Here is a 27,361-nt window from a genome sequence, read left to right on the forward strand (position 1 = left end):
TATTTTGGGTGTGCGTACAAAGCCCACATTCTGAATCTCCAAGCGAAACTCTGACTTTAAGGGTGGCCAGGTCCTGACTAGCAGGGACCAAAAAGAGCTCAGACCCCGCCCCTCCGCCCCGCCCCGCCCCTCCGCCCCGCCCCCTCGACCGCGCAGGCGCACTCCTCCCTGAGGCCCTTGGTGTCGGGTATGAAGGCGGTGCCGGCGTCGCGGCCAGCTGTGGGCTCTCTTTCGCACGCACTGCGCAAGCGCGGGGTTGGGCCGCGGCCCTTGGAGCAGGCGGAGATGGCGGCTGCGGAGGGTGTCTCGTCGGAGCTGCCGGCTTCAGAGCAGCCAGGGGAGCTGCCTGCCTCGGTGCGGGCGAGCATCGAGCGGAAGCGGCAGCGGGCGCTGATGCTGCGTCAGGCCCGGCTGGCGGCCCGGCCTTACCCGGCGACGGCGGCTGCGGCCACTGGAGGTTCGGGCCCTGGCGGCACCTTCCCCTTTCCCTCCTCTCCCCTTCCCCTTCTGTGTCTCCCTGGTCCCCAGACCGGCTTGCGCGGCCGGGTCCCGGGTGCGGTTTCACTTCGCTCAGGTCTGCGCGCAGATCCTCCTGCAGTCCCGGCAGGAATCCGCCCGGGCGTCCTGTCGAAGCGCCCTGCCATTCCACAGAGCGATTCCGCAGTAGGACCCAGGCCTCCTGCCTCCCAGTCCTGGGCTTTCTCCCTGCACTTGGGCTGCGCAGCTTCGGTCTTTTCCTTCGCGGATGCCGCCCCCGCTGGGAGGTGGCATTCAGTACCTGTCAACGCCTCAGTTGTCCTTTGCCTGCTGCACGTTCATCAGCCACAGTGTGGTCCTTGTGTAAAGCTTTTAGAACTGCAACCCATTTAAATAATAAGCCTGCACCTGCTCCCTCGTTCATACATCCAACCCCTTTAAGAGACTGAAGGACCCTAATTTTCATGGAGATACAAGACAGCAAACATCCGAGCCACTGCCTTCAGGGGGCTAACAGAGTAACGTCCGTAGTACCGCACACTTGTCAGATTGTCTAGTTGGTTTCTCACAGCCATCCTGGAAAAGAAAAGGGTGGAGTTTGGTATCCATATTTTACTTAAGTGGTAATTGAGACCAGGAAAGGAAAGGGGTTTACAGAGATTCAAGCACACAGGCTTATCAGGACTAGAACTTGGGTCATCTAACACTGGATTCAGGGCTTTTCTTTGCCTGTCAGTTGCCTGTACTCTATTAGACATCTTATCTCTGGGAAGAAAGATTGTTATTCTTGTGGAAGGTAGGTTTCATTTGTCTCCCTTCATATGGGCAGCCCCAGGCCACACTTTTTATCCGGCAGTCATATTTCGAGGTGTTGGTGTTGTTATTGGAAGTAATTCACCCAAATTATTTCTACAAAATTCCTCGAATCTGGCCTCTCTTTTCCATCCCTACTTCTGCCTTATACCATGTTTTATTTGATTGCTGCAGTAATCTAGGTATTTTTTCCCTATCTTTGAATGTCATCCATCTGACCCAAAAATCTTTCTCTTTCATATTTAAAGCCTTACCAAAGTTTTCTGTTGCCCCCAAGATAAACCCTAAACTCTTTATCATCACCTGACTCCTGCATATTTCCCCAGCCTTTTTTCACCCTATCGGTAGTGTTGCTCATTACATTTCCAGCACACACATTTTGCCTTCTGTACATTGTGCCTGGAACCCTCAGCTCATGCGATTTCTTCATCACTATAATTGAAGCCTCTTGAAAGCAGATACTCCATCTTGGGTTTGGTACTCTGTATCTCAGTCCCCTATCATAAGCATGATACTAATTGATGCTCAGATCTTTCTCACTGGGTAAAATATGGGAATGCCTTGTATCTTTTACATTTTTCCCCTCCAACAAAGTAATCCTTATGTTTTACAGCAGTGTACAATTTAAAATTGCTTTTATAGTTGCCATTGAATTAGCTGTTGCTACTGACTCTCCTCCTTGACTGTATGCAGGTAGAGAATCTGCTTGTAACTAAAGCAGGTTAAAGTTTTCCATGCCATTTGAAAAATCCATATATTTACATAACACTTGGTAATGTGTTAATTGTTTTTCATAATCTTCTTGATCCTAATGCAGACCTTGAAGAGTTAGGTCTACCCACAGATGTTCTCCTGTTTTCCAAATGGACACAGAGACCTTGGTAGATAAGTACCTTGAAAGCATTTTCCCTCCAATTTGCTGGTAATCTCTGAAATTATACAGGTTCTCTCCAACTTTCAACAGCCTGTCAGAGTGTGTAGAGAAAGTAAAGAATTCCAGTTCTAAGTAGATCTAGATCTACGAGGAAACTAGAAAATAATATAAGATGAGGCAAGGTTGGCTATTATGGTGTTGGGTAGGTCCACCTGGTAAGATCTTGACCCTTTTGGGAACAAATGAGTCTGTATATCCTGTTTGATTATCCCACCCCTCATTTTGCTCACCATATTGAGTTCTAGAAAGGTTTTTGCACTTGAGAGAAATTATACTTGAGAATTTTAACATACAATTTTACATATTTTGCAGTTTCCCCACATCAGTTTGTTTGCTGTTACAGTGCATTATTTCTTTTCATGCTTCTCCTACCTCTTAAAACCCTCAAGGCAGTTCTTAAATACATATTTCTCCAATTAGGCTTATCCTGTTTGCTCATTGTTAGTTCTGGTAAAAATAATCCTCTTAAAGTGATTTTGACAGTAAAGTTAGTAGACCTTTAGTAAATATGGTATTATTACTATCACTTTTTTTATAGGCTGTCAAAGATGCTGTCCATCTGTCTTCCTGAGTCTCTTGTGCAGAAACAAGTTAACAGAGCAGGCCTGAGACAACTGTCCTTAGAAAGACCTTTTGAAGGTTAGATTTTGGCATGTTCCAACTGTTCACTAACTGGTGGTTTACTATGACAAATTATTTGCACAAAAAATGTGGTTTTTGCTAAATACCTGCCTAAACCTCTGAGAGTCTGGGATTTTGGGTGCTTGAAGTGCAGTGTTCCTCAGCTTCACAAGGAAGGAAGCTCCTGTACTCACTCAGGACTCTTCACACCTCATCCTTGGCCCAATGTAACTTTTTTTTTTTTTTCGGTGCTGAGGATCGAACCCAGGGCCTTGTGCTTGCAAGGCAAGGACTCTACCAACTGAGCTATATCCCGAGCCCCGTAACTTTTTTTTTTGTATGTTTGTTTTAGATACTGGGGATTGAACTTGGGCACTCAACCACTGAGCCACATTCCCAGCCCTATTTTGTATTTTTATTTAGAGACAGGGTCTCGCGTTGCTGAGGCTGGCTTTGAATTCGTAATCCTACCTCAGCCTCCCACACTGCTGGGATCACAGGTGTGCGCCACTGTGCCCAGCTTCAGTGTAACTTTTTATCTGGTTGTTCATTTGTATTATTTAAAATATCGTTTGTAATAAATAGGTAAAACTGAGGAAGGTGGTGCATGCCTTTAATTCCAGCTACTCCAAAGTCTGATGCAGGAGGATCCCAAGTTCAGGGCCAGCTGGGTGACCTAGCCAGACTCTAAATACATGCATACATACATAGGTAAATGTATTTAAAGCAGTGATTTTTTTTTCTTCTGTGAGTTGTTGTAGCAAATTAATTTTAACCCAAGGAAGGGATTGTGGAAACCCTGATTCATAGCCAGTTGCTCAGAAGCACTTGGGGCTTACATTTGGCATCTGAAGAGGGGAAGTCTTAGGGACTGAACCCTCATCTTGTGGAATTTGACTCCAGATAGATAGTGTCAGAATTGAGTTGAATTCTAGGATACCCAGTTTGTTTCCTTCAGAGAATTGTTGGGTGTGGTGGAAACCACCCCCCAACTGGTATCAGAATGTTGTTGAATGGTGTTATCCTATTTCTAAAAGGAGCTAAACTTCAGATGTGCCTGGGAGCTTATGAACTCTGGTGGATCCCCCCGCCCCGTGTTGCTGGGGATCAAACCCAGGGCCTTAGGCATGTGAGGCAAGCACTCAGCCAACTGAGCTATATCCCCAGCCCCTGGTGGATTCATTGTAGCCATTATGAGTGATCCTGGGCTTTCTTCCTCTAAAAAGCAAGTGAGTTATGTTAGATGCTTTACAAAGTTCCATCTAAGTCTCTCAGTCAGTTTTACATCTTTGGTAAAGGTTCATTTTCACTGGTTCATATCCATGATTCCCTAAAGGTTTCTACATGGCTATGACATGGGGTATAAAGTAGAAAGGAAAAACTGGTATTAAACTTCTGATCATGGAAAGCAAGGTAGAATGAATATGAAATCTATGAAGATTTCTCAGGCAGTTACCCAAGAACTGAACTGTGTTGTAGCAGTGGATGCAACCCACTATGCCTCAAGAGTTGTGCAGGTGCTGAGATTTTTATCTTTGCTGTAATTTTATTTCAACCTATGAGACGATTTTCATTTCCTGTGTGTGCTGTGACACATGCTATGAAAAAGACTGAGAAGAGCTTGCTTAGACTGGTGCTCCGAGTGGTCAGTCTTGGGAAGGAGCAACAATAGCAGCAGAGGGAAACTGGACTTCCATTTCGGGTGTGGATTTAACCTTGTTCAGGATCCTGCTGAAGTCATGGCGTCAACTACTCCAGCACCCCCTCTTTTAAAAAAAAATTTTGGTACTAGGGATTGAACCCAGGGGCACTTAACCACTGAGCCACATCTCCAGCAATTTTTATTTGTAATGTGAGACAGGGTCTCGCTAAGTTGCTAAGGTGATCCTCCTGCCTCAGGCTCTTGAGCTGCTGGGATGATAGGCAGGTGTGCACCACCATGCTGGGCTCCAGTTTGCCCTCTTGATTCACATTGCACTTGTGGTCATTCAAATCACTTGCTCACTATTTGTGAAATAAAAACAATAGTCTCAGGAACATTCATCCCTTGTCTATTCCTTCAGTGGATACTCAGATACTTACTGTTTGTCAGAATGATGGATATAAAGGCACTCAGTCTAATACACTGTAGTGTGAGAATTGCTATTAACAGTGGAGACAGGCTTATTATAATCTAATCTTTTCATTTAATAGAGATTTGAGGCCAGAGAAAGGGAGTGACTTAAGCATACATGTTAAATTTGACTTTTTTAAAAAATTGAGGTGTGTAGTGCATTAATATGTAAAATGCCCTCCTCTGAATTTTACCTGTGTATGTGCTCATGTAAACCCCACAGTGATAAAGATCAAGACACTTCCAGAACCTTAGCGTTTCCTTGTTGTTCCTTCCTAATCAGTGTCAGACTCCTACCCTCTGAAGTAATCAGAGGATATGGAATCATACAGTGACTTCATTTGCTTAACATAGTATCTTAGAGATTCATTCATTTTGTTGCCTTGTTAGTAGTTTGTTCATTTGTATGTTATTTTCTTTTGTATCATAGTACAGTTTTTCCATTTTCCTTTTAATGGATATTTGGGTTGTTTCTAATTTGGGGCTATAATGAATAAATCCCTTGAGAGCCTTCTTGCATTTGTCTTTTGGTAGACTTAGGAACTAATTTCTAATGTACCTATGCATAGAGATGGAATTGCTGGGTTAGAGGAGGCTATATATTCAGCTTTAGCAGATATTGCCAAATAGTGATTTTTATCAGTTTAAAAATCTGGTATCTCCACATCCTCACTATTTGGTGTTGTCAGTTTTCATTTTAGACATTCTGTGGTGGCACACACCTGTAATCCCAGCAGTCTGGTAGACTGAGGCAGGAAGATCCCAAGTTCAAAGCCAACCTCAGCAATTTAGTGAGGCCCTAAGCAACTTAGAGAAACCCTGTCTCAAAATAAAAAATAAAAAATTCTTGAGATGTGACTCAATGGTTAAGCACCCCTGGGTTCAATCCCTGGCACCAAGAACAAAGAAAAAAAAAAAAAAAAGAAACAGGTAATTTTAGACATACTGGAGAGAGTGTAGTGATATTTCATTATGGTTTTAATTTTTATTTTCCTGGTGGCTAATGATGATGAAGAGCTTTTCATGTCCTTACTGGCCATTCCTTGTTTGTGTTGTGCTTATTCAGGTCTTTTGCCTATTTTTTTTTTTAAGTTGTGTTATTTATCTTCCGCTGATTTCTAGCATTTTATTATACATTCTGGATGTGAGTCCTTTGTCAGTTAGACATACTGGAGATAATCTTTCCTCAGATTGCTTCTTGTCTGTCACTCTCATAATGGTGTCATGATATATGGAAGTTCTTAATTTTAATCAAATCCAGTTTAACACTTTTTCTTTTATGATTAGTCCTTTTTGTGTTCTGTTTGGGAAGCTTTTGGATATGGCTAGGCACAGTGGTGCACACCTGTAATCCTAGCAGCTCAGGAGGCCGAGTCTGGAGGATCGAGCACAAAGCCAGTCTCAGCAACTTAGCCAGGCACTCAGCAACACAGCGACACCCTTCTACTAATGAAGTGAAAAAAGAAAAGGGCTGAGGTGTGGCTCAGTGGTTTAGCACCCCTGGGTTCAATCCCCAGTACCACAAACAAATAAAAAACCCCCAAAACAAATGTACTGTTTGAAATAGGGTCAAAGGTCACTCTATCTTTTCCTGATGGTACTATAGTGGCACCTTTGTCATAAATCCCAGCACCATTTATTGAGAAGATTATCCTTTTCCCACCGAGAGCCTTTGTAATAAATTAAATGACAAAGTTTGTGTAGGTTTATTTCAGGACTCTCCTCTGTTTCATTGACCTGTTTGTGACAATACCTTAGTTTCTTAATTAATGAAGGTTTAAAGTAACTCTTTGAGTTTGGTTGTATAAAACCCTCCAAGTTTGTTTCTCAGGATTCCCTTGGCTACTTCAGTTTCTTTCTAGTCACATATACATGTTAGAGTCAGGATTATCAACACCCCTGTATACATCCCACTGCTGGGATTTCGACTAGGATCATTGTGACCCTGTAGATTAGTGGGAGAATTGGCATTTTTACAATATTGGGACTTAAAATTGATATGTGTAATATTTCTGCATTTATTTAGATTGTCTTTGATTTTTCTTAGTGATCTGTAGTTTTCAGTGTAAAGGTTTTAAAAGTCTCTTCTTAGGTTATTGTTGTTTCTTAATTCACTTGTATATTCTTGTGGATATTTTATATACATAATCACATCATCTGTGAATAGTACCATTTTACTTCTTTCTTTTCAACCTTTATGCCTTTTTGGTTTTCTTGCCATAGTGCACTGACTGGAACCTTCAGCATGGGTTTGAATAGAAGTGGTAATATGAACATTTTTATATTGTTTGAAGTATATTAAATTTAAAGAAAGATTCTGTTTATGCACACGGAACATATAGGTTTACCTAATTCAATTGATAACCACTTTTATTTCCTTTTGGTAGGCATGGCTAATGTAAAAGCAGCCCCCAAAATAATTGACACAGGAGGAGGCTTTATTTTGGAAGAGGAAGAAGAAGAAGAACATAAAATTGGAAATATTGTTCATCAACCAGGTAAAGTATGAGTTTTGCAGAAAACAGTATCTAGATTTATTATTTTGAGTAATGTGCATAATTCTTTGCATACTGATGCTAAATAACACCAGTTATTTTGATCAGTGAGCAGTTTGCAAGAGTGATAATATTTCACAGTTTTAAAATCAAAGAAAAAACCTATACATATGGAAATTATTATTTAATTTGTGGTTTGTGTACACAAGGGTTACTGTTCTTTATTGTCATGTAATAGGTAGGGTCATGCAATGTATTGACAGATAAAATACTCAAAATTATCTTGATAAATTGGGCACAGTGAAGCTCTCAGGAGGCTGAGGCAGAAGGATCGCTTGAGCACAGGAGTTCAAGACCAACCCAGACAGTAAATACAGTGAGACCCTGTCTCAAAAAAAAAAAAAATCAAATCTTGATAGGCTGAATTGAGAAGCCAGAACACAAGAGATAAAATTTAGGATATTCTTGTATTTATGTTTGGAGGAAAAAAAAAAAAAAAACAATTTACAAACTAGAGGGAGATCTTGCAAAGAAAGATATAAATCTATTACCTAAGGTCAGTGCTTTGATAAATCAGTTATATATACACATATACTTAGGGTGAGAAATACTTTCACACTCTGAAACATAAGAAATTTTATTTGTTCATCAGTTTGATAGCCAATAGTGTAATATAAAAACTTAAAAGAACTAGTCCATCTTCATCCTTGGCAACAGAAATAGTTGTTCACAAAGGTAGATGGGAGCCCTATCCTATTCCATGCGTGTCTAAATTGTTATTTTCAGGACCTGAGACTTGAAGGGTTAAAATGTTTGTACTTATTTTGTGTGTCTTATTTTAAGTGGGATATAGGAAAGTATATAGTGTCTGAAATAAGGTGACCAGAATGGAAATCTTAAAATAGGCTGAGGAACAGTTATCAAAACTGGTTCATTTTAACTTGGAGAATACTTGGTGCTGCTTTCAAATGCAGGAAATACTTCTCTGGGACACAGAGTTTGCACTTACTAGGATTTTTAAATTGTTTTGGAACACAGAACTTAAAACAGTGAATGACAATTATAGAAGAGACTTCAGCCCCGTAAATTAAAGGTGTACCTCAGGTGTATTTAGCAGTTGATGCTTACAGAGTGTTGGTATATATATTGTGTGGGTTTCACAGTGACCCAAAATGGAGAAACTTCCTAGCCATGTGTATTGCTGCCTCCAATAGTAAAACTTTAGAGGGATTCAGAGATCGAAAAATTTGACCAAGACCATGATATTGTAGAGAAGCAGCCATACCTTGGGAGGGAACACATTAAATTCAGGGACTCTGGGCTGGTGTTGTGGCTCAGTGGTAGAGTTCTTGCCTAGCATGTGTGAGGCACTGGGTTCAATTCTCAGCATTGCATGAAAATAATTAAAAATAAAGGCCCATTAACAACTAAAACATGTTTTTAAAAAATTCAGGGACTCCATGATTTGTGGATATGAAGACTCATTATAACTATGTTTTTATAGAGTCCACCATGGGCTGTAAAGGCTATGCTTTCACCTAACAGGTCATTAATATTTATTGAGAACCTACTACAGTGCCTTGCTGCTTGACTAGGATATACATATGGCATTTGACATTGCTGTTATTCGTGCACTGATGTCATGCTGCTGGCACATAGGACTCTGGTAGTGAATTAGCACCAGTTAGAATGGTATCCCTTTTGGGTGACAAATTAGAAAAAGCTCCCCTTTCCATGGGCCAACATAGCCTGGTCCTGGGCTTGTGGCTTAACAAGTGATCATGAGTGGTATTTTGGCCCCATGTGCCCCTGTGGCCAGATGCTTATGCACAAGGACTACTTGTACAACTTTATGTGGTTGACCAACATTGGTAGAGGAAAATGAGCAGTTAATGTTGTCTACCACTTTTGTTGTTAATTTTGAAAGACAGTCTGTTTCTTTAGCATAGAGAAAAATCACCTTACTTAGGTCATTAAATCTAGCTGCCTATAAAGTCAAGTCTGAAAATTTTAGAATCTAGAATAGTGGGTCATCAGAATCATCAGACAGGGTTTGTTAAAATGTATTGTTGGGCCATCCCTAGAATTTCTTTTGAGTTAGTAGGTCTGAGGTGGAACCTGAGAATCTCTTTCTATCCAGTTCCAAGGAGATGCTGCTACTGCTACTAACTAGGGGCCACAATCTCAGTCTAGAAGATGAAATTCCCATGGGGGAATGCACCCCACCACCATGGGGAGATGAGTGTGCATGTCACTCACTGTTCATGTTACCTTTTTTTAAGTATTTATTTTTAAACGTTGTGATAAAATATACATAACCTAAAGTTTTACTGTTTTAACCATTTTAAAGTCTACAGTTCAGTGGCATTAATTCCATTCATGATGTGGTTTGACCAATTCTACCATCCATCTCCAGAATTTTTTTATCATCCCCAAATTTAATTCTGTATCCATTAAACACTCACTCCCTATACAGTTAACATTTTGATATGTTTTCTTTGAGACTGTTTTTGGTATGTGAATGAGAATATAATATTTTTCTTTTTTTGTGGTGCTTGGCATTGAACCCAGGTCCTCATGCATACCAGGAAAGTGCTCTATCACTCCATCCCCAGCCCCCAATTTTTCTTTTATAAAAATGTTGAGAGTATTTTCTCATTTTTAAATATTTTTTAAGAGCTTGCTCTTCAGTGGCTACACAATATTCCATTTTATGGCTGTATGATGATTTATTTAAGTTCAACCCATTTTGTTTATTGTTTTCTCTATTCTAATAATAATTGCTACAGTGAATATATTTGATGGTAAACTTTTGTCCAGATCTCTGATTCAGAGCAATAGAGTTACTAAAGAAGTTATATTTCTGATAAGTTTTCACTTTTCTTTTTTTTAAAGTTAAGCTGGGCATCATGGCACATGCCTGCAGTCCCAATGACTTGGGAGGCTGAGGCAGGAGGATCACAAGTTTGAGACCATCCTCAGCAACTTAGCAAGGCCCTAAGCAACTTAGCGAGACTCAAAATAAGAAATTAAAAAAAAAAAAAAGAAAAAAAAAAGACTTGGGGAGGTTTCTTTGTGGTTAGGCACCCCTGGATTCAATCCCCCAGTACAAACAAAATTTAAAAAAATAAAAATTAAAAAAGGTTAAGCTAGTAAGGATGGAAAGAGTAAACAAAACTAAACTAAAAGCAAATGACTACAAGATGAGTTTGAACCATTACAAGAAAATATGTAAGTGTTCAGAAAAGATGAAGGCATGTTACAGGGACACAGGAGGCACTGGCTAAATCTGAGACAGTATAAATACCAAAGTAAAAAAGAAAAAGAAAAATCTAACTTTTCCCTCCCTAGAGAGGTTTCTTTGCTGGGTGTTGGGGATGCCTGGCTAAATAGAATCTGTCCCCTCAAGGAGTTTATAATCTAATAGTTGAGACTGTAAAGAGGGAGCTATTTGCTTGATCGTTAGTGGGTGGAATGGAGGGAAAAATAATTTTTCCATTTGGAAGTGAATTCTGTATTGATGTCTTCTGCTATTGCCTTGCTCTTTATTGCTCTGAACCATGTTATATGTTGGTGCCCTGTTACCCCTGTATGTAACCTTCCTCTCCCTCCTGTTTTGGGACTAATTTCCTTTGTACTTCGTAATACTTTGTAATAATAATTTCCTTTGTACTGTAATAGACAGAATAATGGCCCCCAAAGGTGTCCGCACCCTAATTGCCCTGGAGCCATGAATATCTGACTTTACCATAGCCAAAGGGACTTTGCAGCAATGATTCAAGTTAAAGGCCTTGAGATGAGATTATTCTGGATAATCCACGTGGGCCCATTGTAATCCCAGGTCTTGCCGAGGGCCTGTGGTGATAGAAGGAGTGAGTGATGCCACATGAGGTGTTCTGTTCTGGCTGAGGGGACAGAGGAAGGTGGTCTTAAGTCAAGGAAGGCAGATGTCCTCTTAGGAGCTGGTGATTTCACCCCGGAGCCTTCAGAGAGGACTCAGGCCTGCGGACACCTTGATTTTGGCCCCCTGAACCCTGTCAGACTATTAAAGTAGCGATCTGTAAGGTGATAGACTTGTGCTGTTTTAAGCCACTTAATTTGTGATTATTTCTTACAGCAGTAAACTAACATTAATACAAGTATAGTGCATATGATTGGGATTTAGAAATACTTGTTGGATTGATGGACTCCCCCATATTATCTTGTTTCCCTTTTTTTTTTTTAGATAAACATAAGATTATTTAATCAAGGTTTTATTCTATCTTTTATTTAAAGGTATTTGGGTCAGGCATGAAATACATGATAATAAAATAATAGAGGAAAATATATATGTTCAACTCACAAAAAGGGAACTTATAGAAATTTATCTTCCTTTCTTTAGGGCCTGTTATGGAATTTGATTATGTAATATGTGAAGAATGTGGGAAAGAATTTATGGATTCTTACCTTATGAACCACTTTGATTTGGCAACTTGTGATAACTGCAGGTACTTTTTCATTTTAGATAGTGTTTTTAATTGATAAAGTCATTTCATGTCCATGTGTAGGTTTAGGGAAAAACCATGGTTATGTGTTTAGATTTGATATTTTTCTTAGTAATTATGATTTTCATTCCGGGGGCCCTAAAATTTCTGTGATTTACAATTTGCCAAAGAAATACAGGAAGTCTGTGTTGATCAAAGCTTATGATGTGAACCTGGTTCTGCCACAGAAATTTCCTTTCTGTTGTCCTGGTCCCCATGCCCTCATCTCTTAGTGGGTTCCTAACCCTTCTCTTCATCCAGCCCTAAGGATCCCTGTTTCTTACTTATTTCTTACCTCAGGGTGTAGTTACCTTGGTCAGAGGGCTGCGCCAAAGGAGGATGACTCAGAAGACCTCTTTAAAAAAAAAATTAGGTTGTAGATGGACACAATACCTTTATTTTATTTATTTTAATTTTACACGGTGCCGAGGATCAAACCCTGTGTCTCACGTGTATTAGGCAAGGGCTCTGCCTCTGAGCTACAACCCCCGCCCCAGAAGACCTCTTTTTATTTTCCTTTTGCTCCTCTTGTGAAGAGAAGAGGCAAGGAAAACTCACACTCCTCTTTTTCTTCTAGTCTCCATCCTCTTTTCATAATATCTCAGAACCGTGCTTCTCATGTCACATCATCCTCCTGTCCTTACTCAGCCAGGTCCTGTATTGAAGACTCGCATGTGGAAAGTCCTGTCGTGGGCCTTCTGGGCTTTTACCTTTAGGGATCCAGCTTTGTACCTGTAGCCCTTGGTCATCTCCTGGCTAGAGGACCCACCCTGGGGGTGTCCCTGCTGCAGACATTGGGAGCCCCCACCACTGACCTGTTGCAGAGTGGAGTCCTCAGTGCATAGAGGGTGGGAGATAGGGCCTGGGCCTGTGGTGGATGCGTGGCTGGACATGCTCTGGCACTCCAGATGTAATCATCAGTTATAAGCTAATTTCTAGCTGACACAGTGGTAAAGGTCTAGTACTATCATCACTTTCCTAAAAGCCACTGTAGCTTCGGGGAACTGAAGCACCACATGTAATTTTGTTTCCATGAGAAAATAGAAGCAATTATATCAGTTTAAAGAGAGTTGTGTCTGCTAGGCAGATGCCAATTCACAATGGGGGCAGGTAGGGAAGAATAGAAGTACTCTGGATTAGACAAAAAGAACGAAGGGACAGGAGGGGGAATGGAAATAGGATAGATAGCAGAATGAATTGGACATTACTATGTTCATATATGAATACATGACCAATGTAATTCCACATCATGTACAACCAGAAGATTGGGAAGTTGTACTCCATATGTGTATAGTATGTCAAAATACATTCTACTGTCTTGTATAACTTAAAAAGGACAAAAAAAAAAAAAAAACTGCTCACATTTCAAGTCATAGTATTTTGATATTTTCAATTTGAGTAGTTTTTTAATGTTACTGTGCTTTCTACTTTGCTTTTCTATTCAATAGAAAATGTAGTTATCTAAAGGAAATGACCTCTATCCGCTCTTTTCAGCCTCATTTATTGACTGTGTCTCTACTGTCCTGTTTAATTCCAAATCCCATCTGCTCTATCCTCAGACCATATCCTGAATCCATCCACTTCTCACTTGTCACTACTGTCTTCACCTAGGCCACCCTCAGGGCTTGCGTGGACTCTGCAGTGGTCTTCTGCTGGTCTCTGCACTGCCTCCCACTTTTGCACCCCCAGAGTCTTCTCCATGTAGCAGTTTGTTCAAAGCTTTTTTCTTTCAATGGTTTCTAATCCCATTAAAATTGCTCTGCTTACCACTGCTTGCAAGGCCCCCGTGTGTCTGACTTCGCCACTCCTCATACTCACTCACTTTTAAAAAAATTTTTTTGTAGTTATAAATGGATAAAAAGCCTTTATTTTTATGTGGTTCTGAGGTCCAGTACCTCACACGTGCTAGGCAAGCACTCTACCACTGAGCCACAATCCCAGCCCCATAGTCACTGACTTTAAGCATCTGGTTACAGGTGCCGCTTCTTGTGAGCTCCAGGTGCACAGTACCCTCCTGCCTGAGAGCTTCTGCACTTGTGCTTCTGTCTGCTAGGAAGGTTTCCTCTGGTTGTCGACTTCATCAGGGCTCTGCTGTGTCCGTCATCAGTGGCCTCTGATGACGACTCTCCTACCTGAACATTGCGGTTCCCTCACTGTGCTCTGTATTTATTTAGCACTTTTACCTGTCTTTATTACATTTGCTGACTGTCTTCTAACTAGAATAGAAGCCTCATTAAAACAAGGCTGTACTTTATTTCTCATTAAAGTATGACTATATTATTTGAACATGTACCAGGCCTGTAGATGGAGAACAAATGAATGAGAAGAACTGTGTAATCTCCTCTGTCTCCATTTTCGCCTTGCTTTTGAGAATACTCAGAGCCAACTGGAATTTCAGCTGTTAAGAACATTGAACCTTGCCTTTTATATTTCTTATTTCTTTCCCATCTTGGCCTTTTTTAGTTTATATTTTCTTTCTTATTGAGCCTTTTCTCATTTACATTTTCTCTAATAAGTCATTTTAAGTCCTGTCTGGAATAAGCTAAACTTTAAAGAAGTTCTTAAAGTGCTAAATTACATGGGTCTGCTGCTAATATAATTTCTTAGAACAAGTAATAGATAAAGTACTTTTCTGGTAGTATTTTTATGTTACTAATGGAATGTGGGAGTTTCAGGCAGGAACAAGTGTTTTATATCTCTTGGTGGGCATGCTCCTTGGTTACTGGGCTACTTGAAAACTTAGTTTATTTAAAATAACTAATTTATATAATGGACTTTAATCTGTTTTCAGAGATGCTGATGATAAACATAAGCTTATTACCAAAACAGAAGCAAAACAAGAATACCTTCTGAAGGACTGTGATTTAGAAAAAAGAGAACCAGTTCTTAAATTTATCGTGAAGAAGAATCCTCATCATTCACAATGGGGTGATATGAAACTCTACCTAAAATTACAGGTCTCTAGTGAATTATATTTGTGCATTTTCAGTTCTGGTTTAGGTGAAGTTTGGACAGTAAATTAATCATAATTCCATTTTTGCTTACAGAGAGTGAAAAGGATCCTTTTGTTTTGCACATGTTGTAGACATGTAATGACATTTAATAACATGCTTTTTGCTGTGGCACTTGGGAACAAGTATGTTGTTGGTGGGTGATGTTAGGAGTATGATTCTGAAACTAAAAAAGTTTAAAACTGCAGTCAGACCTCATTCTCCTATCCCCAGAATCACCCCCCCACTGGGGGAAAAAAATGCCTGAACTCTAACTTGTACTTGGGGATACCACCTGGCATGCTGTCAAGCATCCCTGTGCCTCCAGCCTATCTCAGAGATCTGCATGCCTCTTCTGCCGCAGGCAGGTTTCAGGCTGATAAGAGTCATATACTTAGTGGCCGGGGCTGCTCACACTTAGGACAGCTATCTAGAGTTACAGCAGCCTCCTGTATCTGCTGTGGAATGCTTGAATATTATAATACTCTCTTTGTGCCATTACATGAAGATACTGGGAACCATTGCTTTAGAGCACAGACTGAGTTGGAATAAATTAGAAATTCCACTGTCTTTAAATAAAATTTAAAAACCACATTGTGAAACAAAATATATACTGAATTTCATTAAAGACTACCATTAGGAGAGTCACCATGTATTTTTTAAATAATATCATTAAAAATAAGAAAAAAACATGGATAATTAAATTGAGCTAGGTATTCTTATCACTTGGTGCTTTTATTTTATAGTTGTTGAAATAGTGCCGTTAGAATTTATTACAGTTTTCTTATATACATGAAAAGGAAAATGCAAGTGCAGACAATTAATATAGCTATTCCTAACCACAAGCACACACCTGTAATCCCAGAGACTCAAGAGGCTGAAGTAGGGTGATTGCAAGTTTGAGGACAGGCTCAGCAACTTAGGGAGGCCCTAAGCAATGTAGTGAGACTCTGTCTCCAAATAAAAACTAAAAAGGGCTGGGGATGTGGCTCAGTGGTTAAGCACCCCTGGGTTCAAGCCCTGGCACATCCCCACCACCACCAAAAAAAAGATATTCTTGAACTTCTTTACATTCTGAGTGCAGTTCTTCTGATCCAGTTTTTGATTCACTGTTGTTAAAGTCCATTACATACACTGGTGGTATGGCATTTTCAGGAATGTTACAATGTGGAAAATATGATGTTTTACAATTTATGAAATACATCACTTTATAATGTTAAGAAATTTTGGGTTTGGCTACACTATTCCCCATAATATATCATGAGAAGTATCCTGAGCATAATTCTTACTCTGTGGGACTATTCTTTTAAAAAATGTTAATGGTATGTAATTATATAATCCCGAGTTAAAACTAGAATGAAGACTTTTTAGGTCATATAGGTACCAAAGGTACTTGTTTTTGTTTTTTGTTTTTTAATTCATATTCTACAGATGAGAAGTTAGTCAAGTGGATGTAAACGTGTTGAGCCAGGAGGAGATGAATAGTAATAACTTGTGATTTCCTATGGTTGGAGATTTTTGGAGATGACCTCAGATTTAGGTCTGATATGGCTAATGTGTCAACAGACTTCTTTGGTGAGCCTGCCAAGATTCAACAAACCTACTGACCACATTTCTTCTGTGGATTCTGTGTCAGCAGTACAGATAGAGGACAGCTGTTCTCTTTATAACCTAATTCAGCATACATTTGTTAAGGGTTTCTAGGTTAGGATAGAACTAGAGTTGTTTTCTGTTGGTAATATTTGAAGTCATTTAAATTTCAAAAAAGGATAAATTTATACTTAGATCATTCTTCAGTACCTATGGGATTGATAATCATAATATCTTGTAGCTCTCAATCACAACTGATTTAAAGATGACTCTGTATTATAGATTGTGAAGAGGTCCCTTGAAGTTTGGGGTAGTCAGGAAGCACTAGAAGAAGCAAAGGAAGTGAGACAAGAAAACAGAGAAAAAATGAAACAGAAGAAGTTTGATAAAAAAGTAAAAGGTAAGTAGCTACATTTTATATCATGAAGGATTGCTTTACCACTTTAGCTAGATTCTTGTTAAGGATATGTTACCAATAGATTGGAAAGTGTTTTTCCAGAGGTTGAAAAAAAAAATGACTTAAAAGCTTGTCCTTAAACATTGGTTTGGGGTTCTCAGTCTAAACCTCAAAGAACTGCATTTCTGAAAAGCATGTAAGCCATCATCATTTTAAGATGAATCATGTTTTATATAGGAATGTTTTTAGGATTGAGGATGGTACCCTGGTCAAGAATTTGGCAGCAGTTAAATCTTAAATATGATCAACAATTTTCAAAAACCAAATACTCATCAACAGACCTCTCTGATTGCTTAAAATGAAAAAAATCATGCTCCAGGTCTTAGTCATTGCAGTTAAAAGGAACTTCCTGATGTCAGCTAATCTAACCATTTTATTTTATATATGACTAAAAGACCCAGAAAGGTGAAGTAACTTGTTAAATGAGTCAGGCCTGGAACCAGCCTTTCTTGACTGAAAATCTTCATTTGTGCTGTCATTCCTTCATCCATGCAGCTTTGTCTGCATGTGGCACTCTATTCAGTTCGTCAAGAGAGATACTGCAAATCATAATAGAGGGTAATAGGTGCTACGGCATGAGGGTGAACACAGGGGGCTGCAGGAGCAGAGGGCTCTTCCTACTCTAGTACAGCATCTCTAAAAAAGAGAATTTCAGAAATAAACACAAATGTTCTTCATGCAGGTGTTTCAAGAGTGTCTGGATGGCATATATTTGTGTACATTTTGGGTTTTATATATATATATATATGCTAAATTTTATATATATATATAGCATATATATATATATGCTAAATTGATCCGTTTAAAATGAATGTACTAGTCATTATAATTTTGCTTATGTTTTTAGGATTTCAAAGAGGTTTTGGAGGGTGAGTGGGATAACACAGATGTCTTAAAAACAAAAACCCCCAAAATTGAATGTAATCCTTATTTCTTCTCATGAGTCTCCCACCACCACCCCACCATTTTTGTTATAGAAGTAATTCAAGAACAATCCAAAAGAGGTAGAAAATTACAACAGAGAACTCCTATCCCATGATTCTGCTACCCAGACAGTCATTAGTAACATTTTCATGGCTGTGTAGCTCTTTTCCATACATAGACCTTTAAAATATTTTTATAAAAATATTGTACATTCATGAAGTTTACTGACATAACCTTATGAAAAAATCTTTATATTCAATTTTGTATAAATTGTAGTTACTTATTAATTCCTGAATAGAAGGTAAGCACACTTTTATGACTTTGTACTGAGTTTTTCTATAGCAAACTACTCCATAGAAAAGCATTTAATTGAAGACTTCTTCCAACACGAGTCACTCAGCGCTAAGCATGTACATTTAAATATTAGGGTGATATTCAGATAGCACCAAGGACCTATGGAGAGGATTCAGAAAGACTTTTTAAAAATTTGGCCTTTTCTGTAATCTTTTGTGTGCTACTCTAGCTCTTCCCCTCTTCCAGCAGTAAGGAGAGCAGCTGATAAAATAAAAAGTAATGGAAAGACCTGTTAAGGGGTGTGAAGGAGGAGGACATACAGGTTAACTGTCTGTTAGCCCAGGGGTTCTGTTAATCCAGCTACTTGGTACCACCTCAATTTGTCCCTCTGCTGCCTCCTTAAACCACTGTCCAGATGGTATTTGGTGCAGACAATGATATATGGATAAAAATAATTAGAGACTTGTATCTCTAGTGAGGTAGTATTTAATTTGGGGGTGAGATTGGGGATTGAACTTTGGGGCACTCCACTACTGAGCTACAGCCCCAGCTCTTTCCTAATTTTTCAAACAGGATCTTGCTAAGTTGCCCAAGCTGTCCTCAAACTTGTGATCCTCCTGCTTCAGCATCCCAAGTTACCACACTTAGCTTGATGAAACATTTGAGGGCTATTTGTAATTTTTTTCTACCATACTAAATCTGTGGTTTGGTCAAAATCCTATCTAAAAGAAACTAAATTCATGTAATTTGACTAAAAAGTTTAAAGAAAAATATAACAAGTTTGTATACTTCAACATTATTGTGAACAGAACTTTTGAAAAAAATTTCCACAATTTTCATTGGTATTTTAAAGAAATGTAAACTCAAGTATAATTGGCTTTTTCTCACTTTAGTAAGTAGTTGCTGTTAATCACCAGATAAATTACTCTGGATTTGCATCATCTTTGAGGAATTCAAATTTTCCCTTAAGTTTTTCACACACTTAGACCTCTCAGAATTAGTTTTATTTCCATTTATTTCTTGTTTGAATAAAAGTTACCTTTTGAGGAAGCTTTTTGAAGTGGTTACGTGAGTGGTATATTTTCCAAGACTCTATAAATAAGTTTATTTATTTATTTATTTTGTACATGAACATGAGTTCTCTCCAAGCTTGGTTGGTGTTTATGTGTCCATCCTCCTGACCAGGCACCATAGAAACAAGGAGCTGACCATGCACTTTGCTCAGAAAGGAATAATATCAAGTTAAAAGGTTCTTTAGTTGAAATCAGAACCTGAATCTTGGTCTTCTGTTTTGATCAATAAAGAAGCTGACAAAGTTTCTTTCTTTATGGGAACGTAAGAGATTATATTTACGTGCTTTTAGAATATGATCTTCTACATTAGCAGTTTGTGAATTGAGCTTATTACAGAAAAAAAAAAAAAAAGTATAAATAGTATAAGGTGTAGAGAAGTAGACAGGGTTTGTTACAGATCTTAGATCCAAGAAGGCAGAAGTGGAAATGTTGGCATCATTGCTGCTTACCTTAACTGGGTTTCAAAAAATGCAGTTATGTGTTGGCCTTGATACTGGAGAACTTGGAGTTGGTATAACATTTTGTGTGCATGCCTCCTTTCTAGAACTAAGGTGGAGGTGAGGCTTTCAAGTTATACTCCGCCTACTCTTAGTACTTAGCTAGTCTTCATCATTACTATGCATTTCCCCCCAAAAGAGGTGGGTAAGGAAATACCATTTTGAGGCCCCCTATTGTGGACACTGTATATCTGGGGGTGTGGTTATATTCATGACTGGGGGTTCATTCAGAGGAGCTTGAGGGACAGAATGCCCTATTCTGCTTTATTCGATGGAGAATAAAATAAGGTCAAAGCTACCTGTGTTGTTTTCTTTGTTATTGCTTCTCTCCAGGTAACAAGGGACACCCAAATCAATACTTCCTGCCCTCCCATCATTAGGAATATCTGGTCCCTCAACTAATTGTTTTATGTTTGCTTCATAAGCTGTATTGGGTTTCTCTGTATACAGATGGCCTCTTTGTAAAATTAAGATATTTAAAACAAGGATTTAGGGAGAAATCTTTGGGGGTAATGTAATCAATTACTGAGGATATCAGTAGAAAGACTGGTTGACTTGGACATTTTTAGATTTACAGGAGAGGTAGCAGCTGTGTTGTGAGATCCCAGGCCAGTGGTACTAGGAGGCTGTCACAGTGTAAGCCAATTATGTTCTCTGGTCTCACTTTGACTTTCGCTGCTGTGCAGGATGCCACTCTGCCTCCGTTCTCTTTGCTCCCCCAGGGCTTGTTATTGTCTCACTTTTCTACCCTTTTTCCTAGTCTCAGCTACAGATAGTTGATTTTTGCTTTCCTAAGTTGAATGGAGAAAATTTACCAATCTAAAAACTTTTCATTTACTAAGTGTTGACATTTTGCTATGTTTACTCACACACACTTATTTTGCTGAGCCATTTACTTGTGGTCATTGTGATTCTTATAAATCCTTTAGCATATTTCTCCTAAAAATAATGACTTTTTTCCTCTAGAACCAACAATGATCACATTCAGGAAATGTAATGTTAATGTAAAGCTGTTATCTAGTGTATGACCTATATTCCATGATCCCTAGCTGTTTCAAAATGTAGCCTTTTGGCTGTTGGATCCAGGGGCCATTCAGGGATGATGCATCTGAATGGATCCTTGTGATCTAGTCCCTTAGCCTTTTTCTTTCATACTTGGACACTTGGGAACAGGCCAGCTCTTGTGCACAGGCCTCCACCTGGATCAGTTTCCTTGATGAGATTCGGGTGGAACAAATCTGGCAGGAACACTTCCGGTCACCCAGCACAGCCATGCTTCCAGTTCTGCTTGAAGGGGTCAGTCCGACTGTGCAATTAAGGCCATCTGCTAGATTCCACTGTCAAGGCACCCTTGACCTTTGTCACTGAATACAAGAAATGTGACACTGTGAATTTCATTCCTATATTTTATATAGGGATGAGTCTTAACCTGAGTGAATTATTAAATGGTAATTTTGTTTTCATTCCTTCTACAATTATTATCTGGCTTCCTTTCTGGGGCGGAAATCATCTCCCTAGATCCTTTTATTCTTTAAATTCTTTTTGCAGTACTGGGGAATGAACCGCGGGGCACTCTATCACTGAGTGACATCCCCAGCCACTTTTCTGAGACAGGGTCTCAACTAAATTTCTGAGGCTGGTCCTGAACTTGCAGGCCTAATGACTCAGCCTCTGGAGTTGCTGGGATTACAGGTCTGTTCCCCACCCCACACCAAGTTCCTCAGGCTGTTTTCAAACATTTTTCCTGAGGGTGCCGGGAAGTATTCAACCACTGAGCTACATTCCCAGCCACACTCCCCTCCCCCTTTAAAACGTGTTGGACTGCCTCATGGATTCCTATTCTCAAATCAGTGTACTGAACTCCAGTTCCGTCATTGTTCATTTTGATACTCACACTGTCCCAAATTTGGCCAGTGGGAGTCCCCTTTAAGATGGCTCCCATCTTAAACTTTTTATTTAGAAATAATTTCAAACTCACAGGAAGTTGCTAGGACAATAGAACAAAGGACCACCCTTACCCGGACTGATCTGTTGTGTGATTTGATCATCATTTGCATGCTTACTCTATATGCACATGTTCATTTTTCTGAACCATTTAATAAATTATATACATTACCACCTCTTGACCCCTAAGTAGTATTTTTTAATGGGGGTATTCTCTTAACATTACTGTGTAACATTATTAAATTTAGTAAATTCATTATTGAATTAGTTATCTAATCTGTCTACATTCTAGTCTTGTTCAGTGGCTCAAAATGTCTACTTTAGAACAGGATCCAGTCTAAGATCAGATACTGGCTTTAGCTACCAAGTCTTTCTAAACCGTATTCTGGATTTTCACAGCCCTTGTCTTTTTATGATGTTGACTCTTCTTAAGTCAAGAAGTCCATTCCCATCCCCTGCCCTGGCTTTTCAGTTTCTCACTTGGGGTTTTAATGGCATTTCCTGCTGGTTGGACACAGGGTACATAAGTATTTTAGGAGAGGGATAATACATAAGTGATGTGCCTTTCTCAGTGCCTCATACCTGGAGACACACTGTGTCCAACTGGTTAAGAATGTAGACCCTCACAAGGCCACACATCTGCCAGCAACTGTCTATCTGACCTTGGGAAATTTCTTTCTGTTTTTTTCCATCTATAGAACTGGGATGGCAGTTGTATTATCTCAAGGTTTTGGGGATCGAATGCATTTAAAGTACTAAGGCCAGTGCCTGGTATATAACCTTCATAAGGGCTGATATTACAAAGATTCAAGTAGTATTTTGATACTACTTACCACAGATCTATATTAGATTAAGGAAAATGTGAATAATTGATAGATGTTTATTTTTATGGCTGAAATTATAAAAGACAGCTCCCAAACTCCTTTAGGTAGGTGGTACCACTGTCAAAGACAGTGATGAGCTGGTTGGATCACTGGTGAGAACAGAAATATAAACAATTATAGTGCTGCTTTTTATTCATTATATTAGAAACTGATAAGTTACCAGCTTATTCATTTGAAATGGAATACTAAGGGGTTTCCTCAGGTAATATGCAATGTGAACTTCTAAAAAATGATAGCCTTAAGTTACTTTAAAAATTTTTTTTTTTTGGTAAAATGACTTATACATGATGTATGATGTAGTACAAAAAGAACACTGGAATAAGACAACCTGGGTTCACATTTCCCCACCTGCAAAATAAAATGAGGTAAAAAACAACAACAACAAAAAAACTCAAGTGTTCTCCTGCTCTTTATACTCTGTGATTCTTATTTTTAGGTTGTACTTTGTGGTAGTTATTGGCAACTCCTCCCCAAAAACAAATGCTGTCACTTTTATAAATAAAGAATTTTTAATAGACATGTGGTCAATTGCAGTTTTTCCAAGATGAAAACACTTGAGTTTTAGTGATAGTTCTCGGCTTTCTAGTTTTCTTGCAAAAACATGCCTTGCCTCTTAGAAGAGCCTCCTGACTTGTGAACATGGGTTAAAAGACACCCCCCTTTCCTGCTGTGGCATCCTTTCCCCAAGTCAGACGTCACTTCTTGTTTCTCCTTTGCTGTAATTCTAACCCACATGCCTGTTTCTGAACCTCTCATTTCATACTACTCCAGCAACCACTTGATGTGTCAAGCCACACAGGTGAAGTAAGAAAGCTTGCAAAGTTTGTGAAATCAACTTTGATGTTTGTCATAATATTAAAATATATGGTTTAAATACACAAATATGGCTGAAAGTCTGATTGGATTTATTTTTGGGTTCAGCTGAAAAACCTTTATTTTTTTCTTAGAATTGCGGCGGGCAGTAAGAAGCAGTGTATGGAAAAGAGAAATGATTGCTCATCAACATGAGTACGGACCAGAAGAAAACTTAGAAGATGACATGTACCGCAAGACTTGTACTGTGTGTGGCCATGAACTGACATATGAAAAAATGTGATTTTTAGTTCACTGACATTTTTTTAACAGAATTTTATATTTAAATAAAGGAAATTAGATTGGATTTATTCAGAATTCACCACAATGTAGTCTTCATAGATGATACACTTGTATAAATGTTTCCAGAGTAATAACAGATGTATGGCTTAAAGCAAGTTAAGTTCCAGCTGGTCTGGTTGAGGGCAGCATATCAGGTCTGCAGGAGGTATATGTAGAGTAGGTTCAAAGTGGCAGGTTAGAGCTGCAAATTGAGGAACAAGAGAACAAAACAAACCCTCCACTGGGGCAGAAGGAAGAGCCTTCAATAAAGGCCAAAGCCAACTGAACTGGACTCAGTCCAAGAAACAGGGATGGTGGTGTACTGCTGTACAAGCGTGTCAGGTTTTTAAGGACTACTTCTATGTCTAGGACTGTGAGGCAGCGAGGAGCCAATGCTGGAAGAAGTCCTAACAGCAGGAATAAACAAATTGTAGCAGTCTGGTCATGTTTTCTGTTTGCTAAGGGCTTACTACTATAGACCTCTGCATTAGTGATCAGACAGACAGCTCTTCTCAAATGCTGAATTAAAATGGAAGATAGCTACTTAATAAGTTTATCCTAAGTACTGCTGAGTGCCTTACAGGTATTCTTATTTAATCCCAGGAGGGAAGGCAGCTTGCTACTTATTTAGCACTTCTTATTTACCTTCCATGCTTTATCCCAAATATTTGGATTAAGTTTGGCTAGTCAGGTTTTCCCTGAATCTTGTTAAAAGGATCATCAAGTAGTTTGACTACAGGATCTATGAATCATTATTGAAAAATTCAAATTGAGAGAAACTGGATATTTTTCAAATTGTTTGACATGACTTTTTATCCTGCTACTGTAAGTAAAGTTCATACATTTCCACTTTTTTCTCTAGGTCTGCTTGGAGAAAGGCCAAAGTCAAAACAAGTCAGACTCAAGTAATTAGGTGCTTGAGACTATAACTACTAATTGTTATCTACATAATAAAAATAAATGCTCAATGTATTTTTCAAGTATTGACTTTTCATATGTGCTATGCTAAAAAATTATAGCTCAGTAAAATTGATTCTGAAAGGGCATCCAGATTTCTGAGAGTGGAAAAAAGCTTCTCCTTTGACAACAGAGTAACTAGCAGTTCAGGCTGCTGCTAAGAGCATTACTGCACTGTGGAGGATAAAGAGCTCTTGAGGCCAGATGAAGTCAAGTACAAATTCCATTCCCGGCTGTGGACACCTTGGGCAAACTTCTCCATCTGTGAAGGGAGGCATAATGGTCTTTCAGAGCACTGCTGGAAGGATTTAATACAGCGAATCCAGCACCAGGCCAACATTTGTCTAGCAGAGGTTTGCCTCTATTCATCCTTTCCTTCATCAATTTAAGAGAATCCTGGTATCCCAGTATCTACCCAGGTTGGCAAGGCTTCTCCTCATCTTTCACTTTCAGGTCTAACTGTATTTTAGGAAAACAGTATATGTTGTCAGTATATTGACAAATATATTTTAAATGGTACCAGTATAATTGAATAGAATATTGACTCATTGCAAGGTAGGAGGTACAGTGGCACGCCATCCTTTTGTCTGTGTGAGCTTCCTTAGTGGGGAACGCAAGTGCTGAATGTTTGCTCTTGCACCTTTATTTCTTCAAAATTCAGTCCCTAGTTCAGTTTTTCCGTATGCATAACTGTTGGACCGGACAGAGCACAGTTCCACCCATGAAGAAGTATTAGAAGCAACCATTGTAACATGAAAGGAGGATCAAAAGAAAGGAAATGAAAACCTACAAATGGCTCTAGAATGTGGATCAAGTATAACTAACCTTTGCTAGGCAATGTGAAAATATTACAAAGCAGTTTAAGGTCAAATAAAGTCATCAATGCCTTAAAGGTTACCCCATTGACTTCTTTTGCACAGAAGCCATTTCAAAAGACATAATGTGTGCTGTGGTTAAGCAATAGGAAGGAATAACAGTATACATAAGATATCCTTCCTTAAATAGTATGGTATTTAAAATCCTAGGAATTCCCATTAAGTAGACTTAGGTTTTGTAGCCACCAAAATGTATGGCAAACCAACATGACCATATATCAAACTGGAAAATGCTCAATGCATCATACACTTAGGAAGTAGTAAGTTTAAAAAATTACTCTATTGTGCAAATGCACAAAAATATTACCAGTAATTGTAGGATTATTACTGTTTTAGTGAAAAAAGTCTAAAATCCCAGAAATTTGAAATGTCAGAGAATTTCTTATAATCAAATACATTATTTTACAATATGATCTTATCTTTTAAAGTCTTAATACCACATAGGAAAAAAAGCTCAGGAATTAGTTATTTGAATCAGGATACACAGAGACAAAACCCAAGCTGACATCTAATTCCAAGTATAGTTTTAGCTAATCTATGTCCAGTTCCATTTTAGCATGTGGCTCTCTACATGATCTTGGACAAATCCCTCTGAGGCTGCAGGCAATGACCAGATGCTCTAAGATCATGGTTCCCCAACCTAGAATCACCTGGGGTGCTTTAATAACTAATGATGTTCATCTTCTACCTCTGGAGATTGTGGTTTTAAGTTTTAAAGAAACTTCAAAGATTCCCAGGAACTTGGTATGGACAAGTCTGGGTACCACCAGTCGAAATAGTGGTAAAACTATTTTACATACTAAGAAATAGTTATTTTAAAATACTTAAAAATATTTTGAGGACTATTTCAATCGGAGGTAAGATGCCTTATCATTAATTTTAAAATAAACTAAGATGATAAATCATGAAATAACCAAAGTTTAAAAAACATACTTTTAGTTTTATTTCAGCCATGTCAAGGTTATCCATGAGCTGTGAAAAGCTATGCTAACTGGTAATAAACCCATCAGTCCTATTTACTACTTTATAACGTAAGATTGACCACTAGTGTTTCACATACCTCAGACCTGTTGCTTTGTGCCCTAAGGAGAAAACATATCAAATGATCACAGAAAAGTTGTATCTATCACATATATAATACATCATGGTCATTGTCACATTGTTATCATTAAGAAATATTTGCTTTTTAAGGGAAATTAAAGGTAGTTTCATATTCCTCATTGTCCTTCTTCCCCTTTGTTTCCTTTAAGAAGAGAAGGCTATTTATTACAAGAAACCAAGCCTTCAAACCATCAAAAATAAGAGAAATTATTTTAAGATATTAAAAAAAAAAAAATCTTGACATGAGGGGAAAAAAAATCCGACCCTTAGGCCTGCAGAGCACAGAACTGCTGGAACACAGCCAGGATATGAGGGTCTAATTCAGCAGTGAAGAGAAGGTTCTCCAGGGTCACCATATATTGCTGGATTATCTGATGATGCTGCAGACACAGAAAAGGGGTGTTCAGGACAGGAAGAGCATGTAAGCAATCATGTAGAACATTTCCCTCAGCAGCCCACCCACACTGTGGAGTGAGAAGAGGAGGTAGGAAAAATAAAGTAGTTCATACTGACAGGACTAACAGACTCCTCAAACCCCAGCATTATGAGAATGGACAGGGAAATGCGGAAGAAGGGACGTCCAACAGCTTTTCTAAACAATGCAGTCGTTACCAGCCTGTCCTAAGTGTAACTCATGATGCCAGGCAGTGGCAGCAGCACCTGCT

General features: G+C 38.9%; 2 protein-coding genes across 4 annotated transcripts in view; one reads left to right on the top strand and one right to left on the bottom strand.

Annotated features, from left to right (window-relative positions):
• Positions 1-228: 228 nt before the first annotated feature.
• On the top strand, positions 229-26,985 carry Xpa (XPA, DNA damage recognition and repair factor). Of its 2 annotated transcripts, XM_047524353.1 has the most exons (7): positions 229-457; positions 7,346-7,456; positions 11,835-11,940; positions 14,768-14,933; positions 16,839-16,956; positions 23,577-23,721; positions 24,626-26,985. In XM_047524353.1, the coding sequence occupies exons 1-7, from the start codon at positions 286-288 to the stop codon at positions 24,690-24,692; spliced, it is 885 nt and encodes a 294-aa protein (XP_047380309.1). In that variant the 5' UTR covers positions 229-285; the 3' UTR covers positions 24,693-26,985. The 2 variants fall into 2 exon arrangements, with proteins under 2 accessions (XP_047380309.1, XP_047380310.1); XM_047524354.1 differs by having other exon boundaries at positions 233-457; positions 23,577-26,985.
• Positions 22,618-27,361, bottom strand: part of Ncbp1 (nuclear cap binding protein subunit 1) — a 38,378-nt gene continuing 33,634 nt past the window's right edge. For both annotated transcript variants that reach the window (XM_047524344.1, XM_047524345.1), the window contains one exon: positions 22,618-27,076. In XM_047524344.1, the coding sequence (XP_047380300.1) occupies positions 26,963-27,076 (114 nt within the window). In that variant the 3' untranslated portion in view covers positions 22,618-26,962. The remainder of the gene's footprint in view (positions 27,077-27,361) is intronic.

Source organism: Sciurus carolinensis, chromosome 14 (assembly GCF_902686445.1).
Source record: "Sciurus carolinensis chromosome 14, mSciCar1.2, whole genome shotgun sequence".
In the NCBI taxonomy this organism is placed as follows: Eukaryota; Metazoa; Chordata; class Mammalia; order Rodentia; family Sciuridae; genus Sciurus; species Sciurus carolinensis.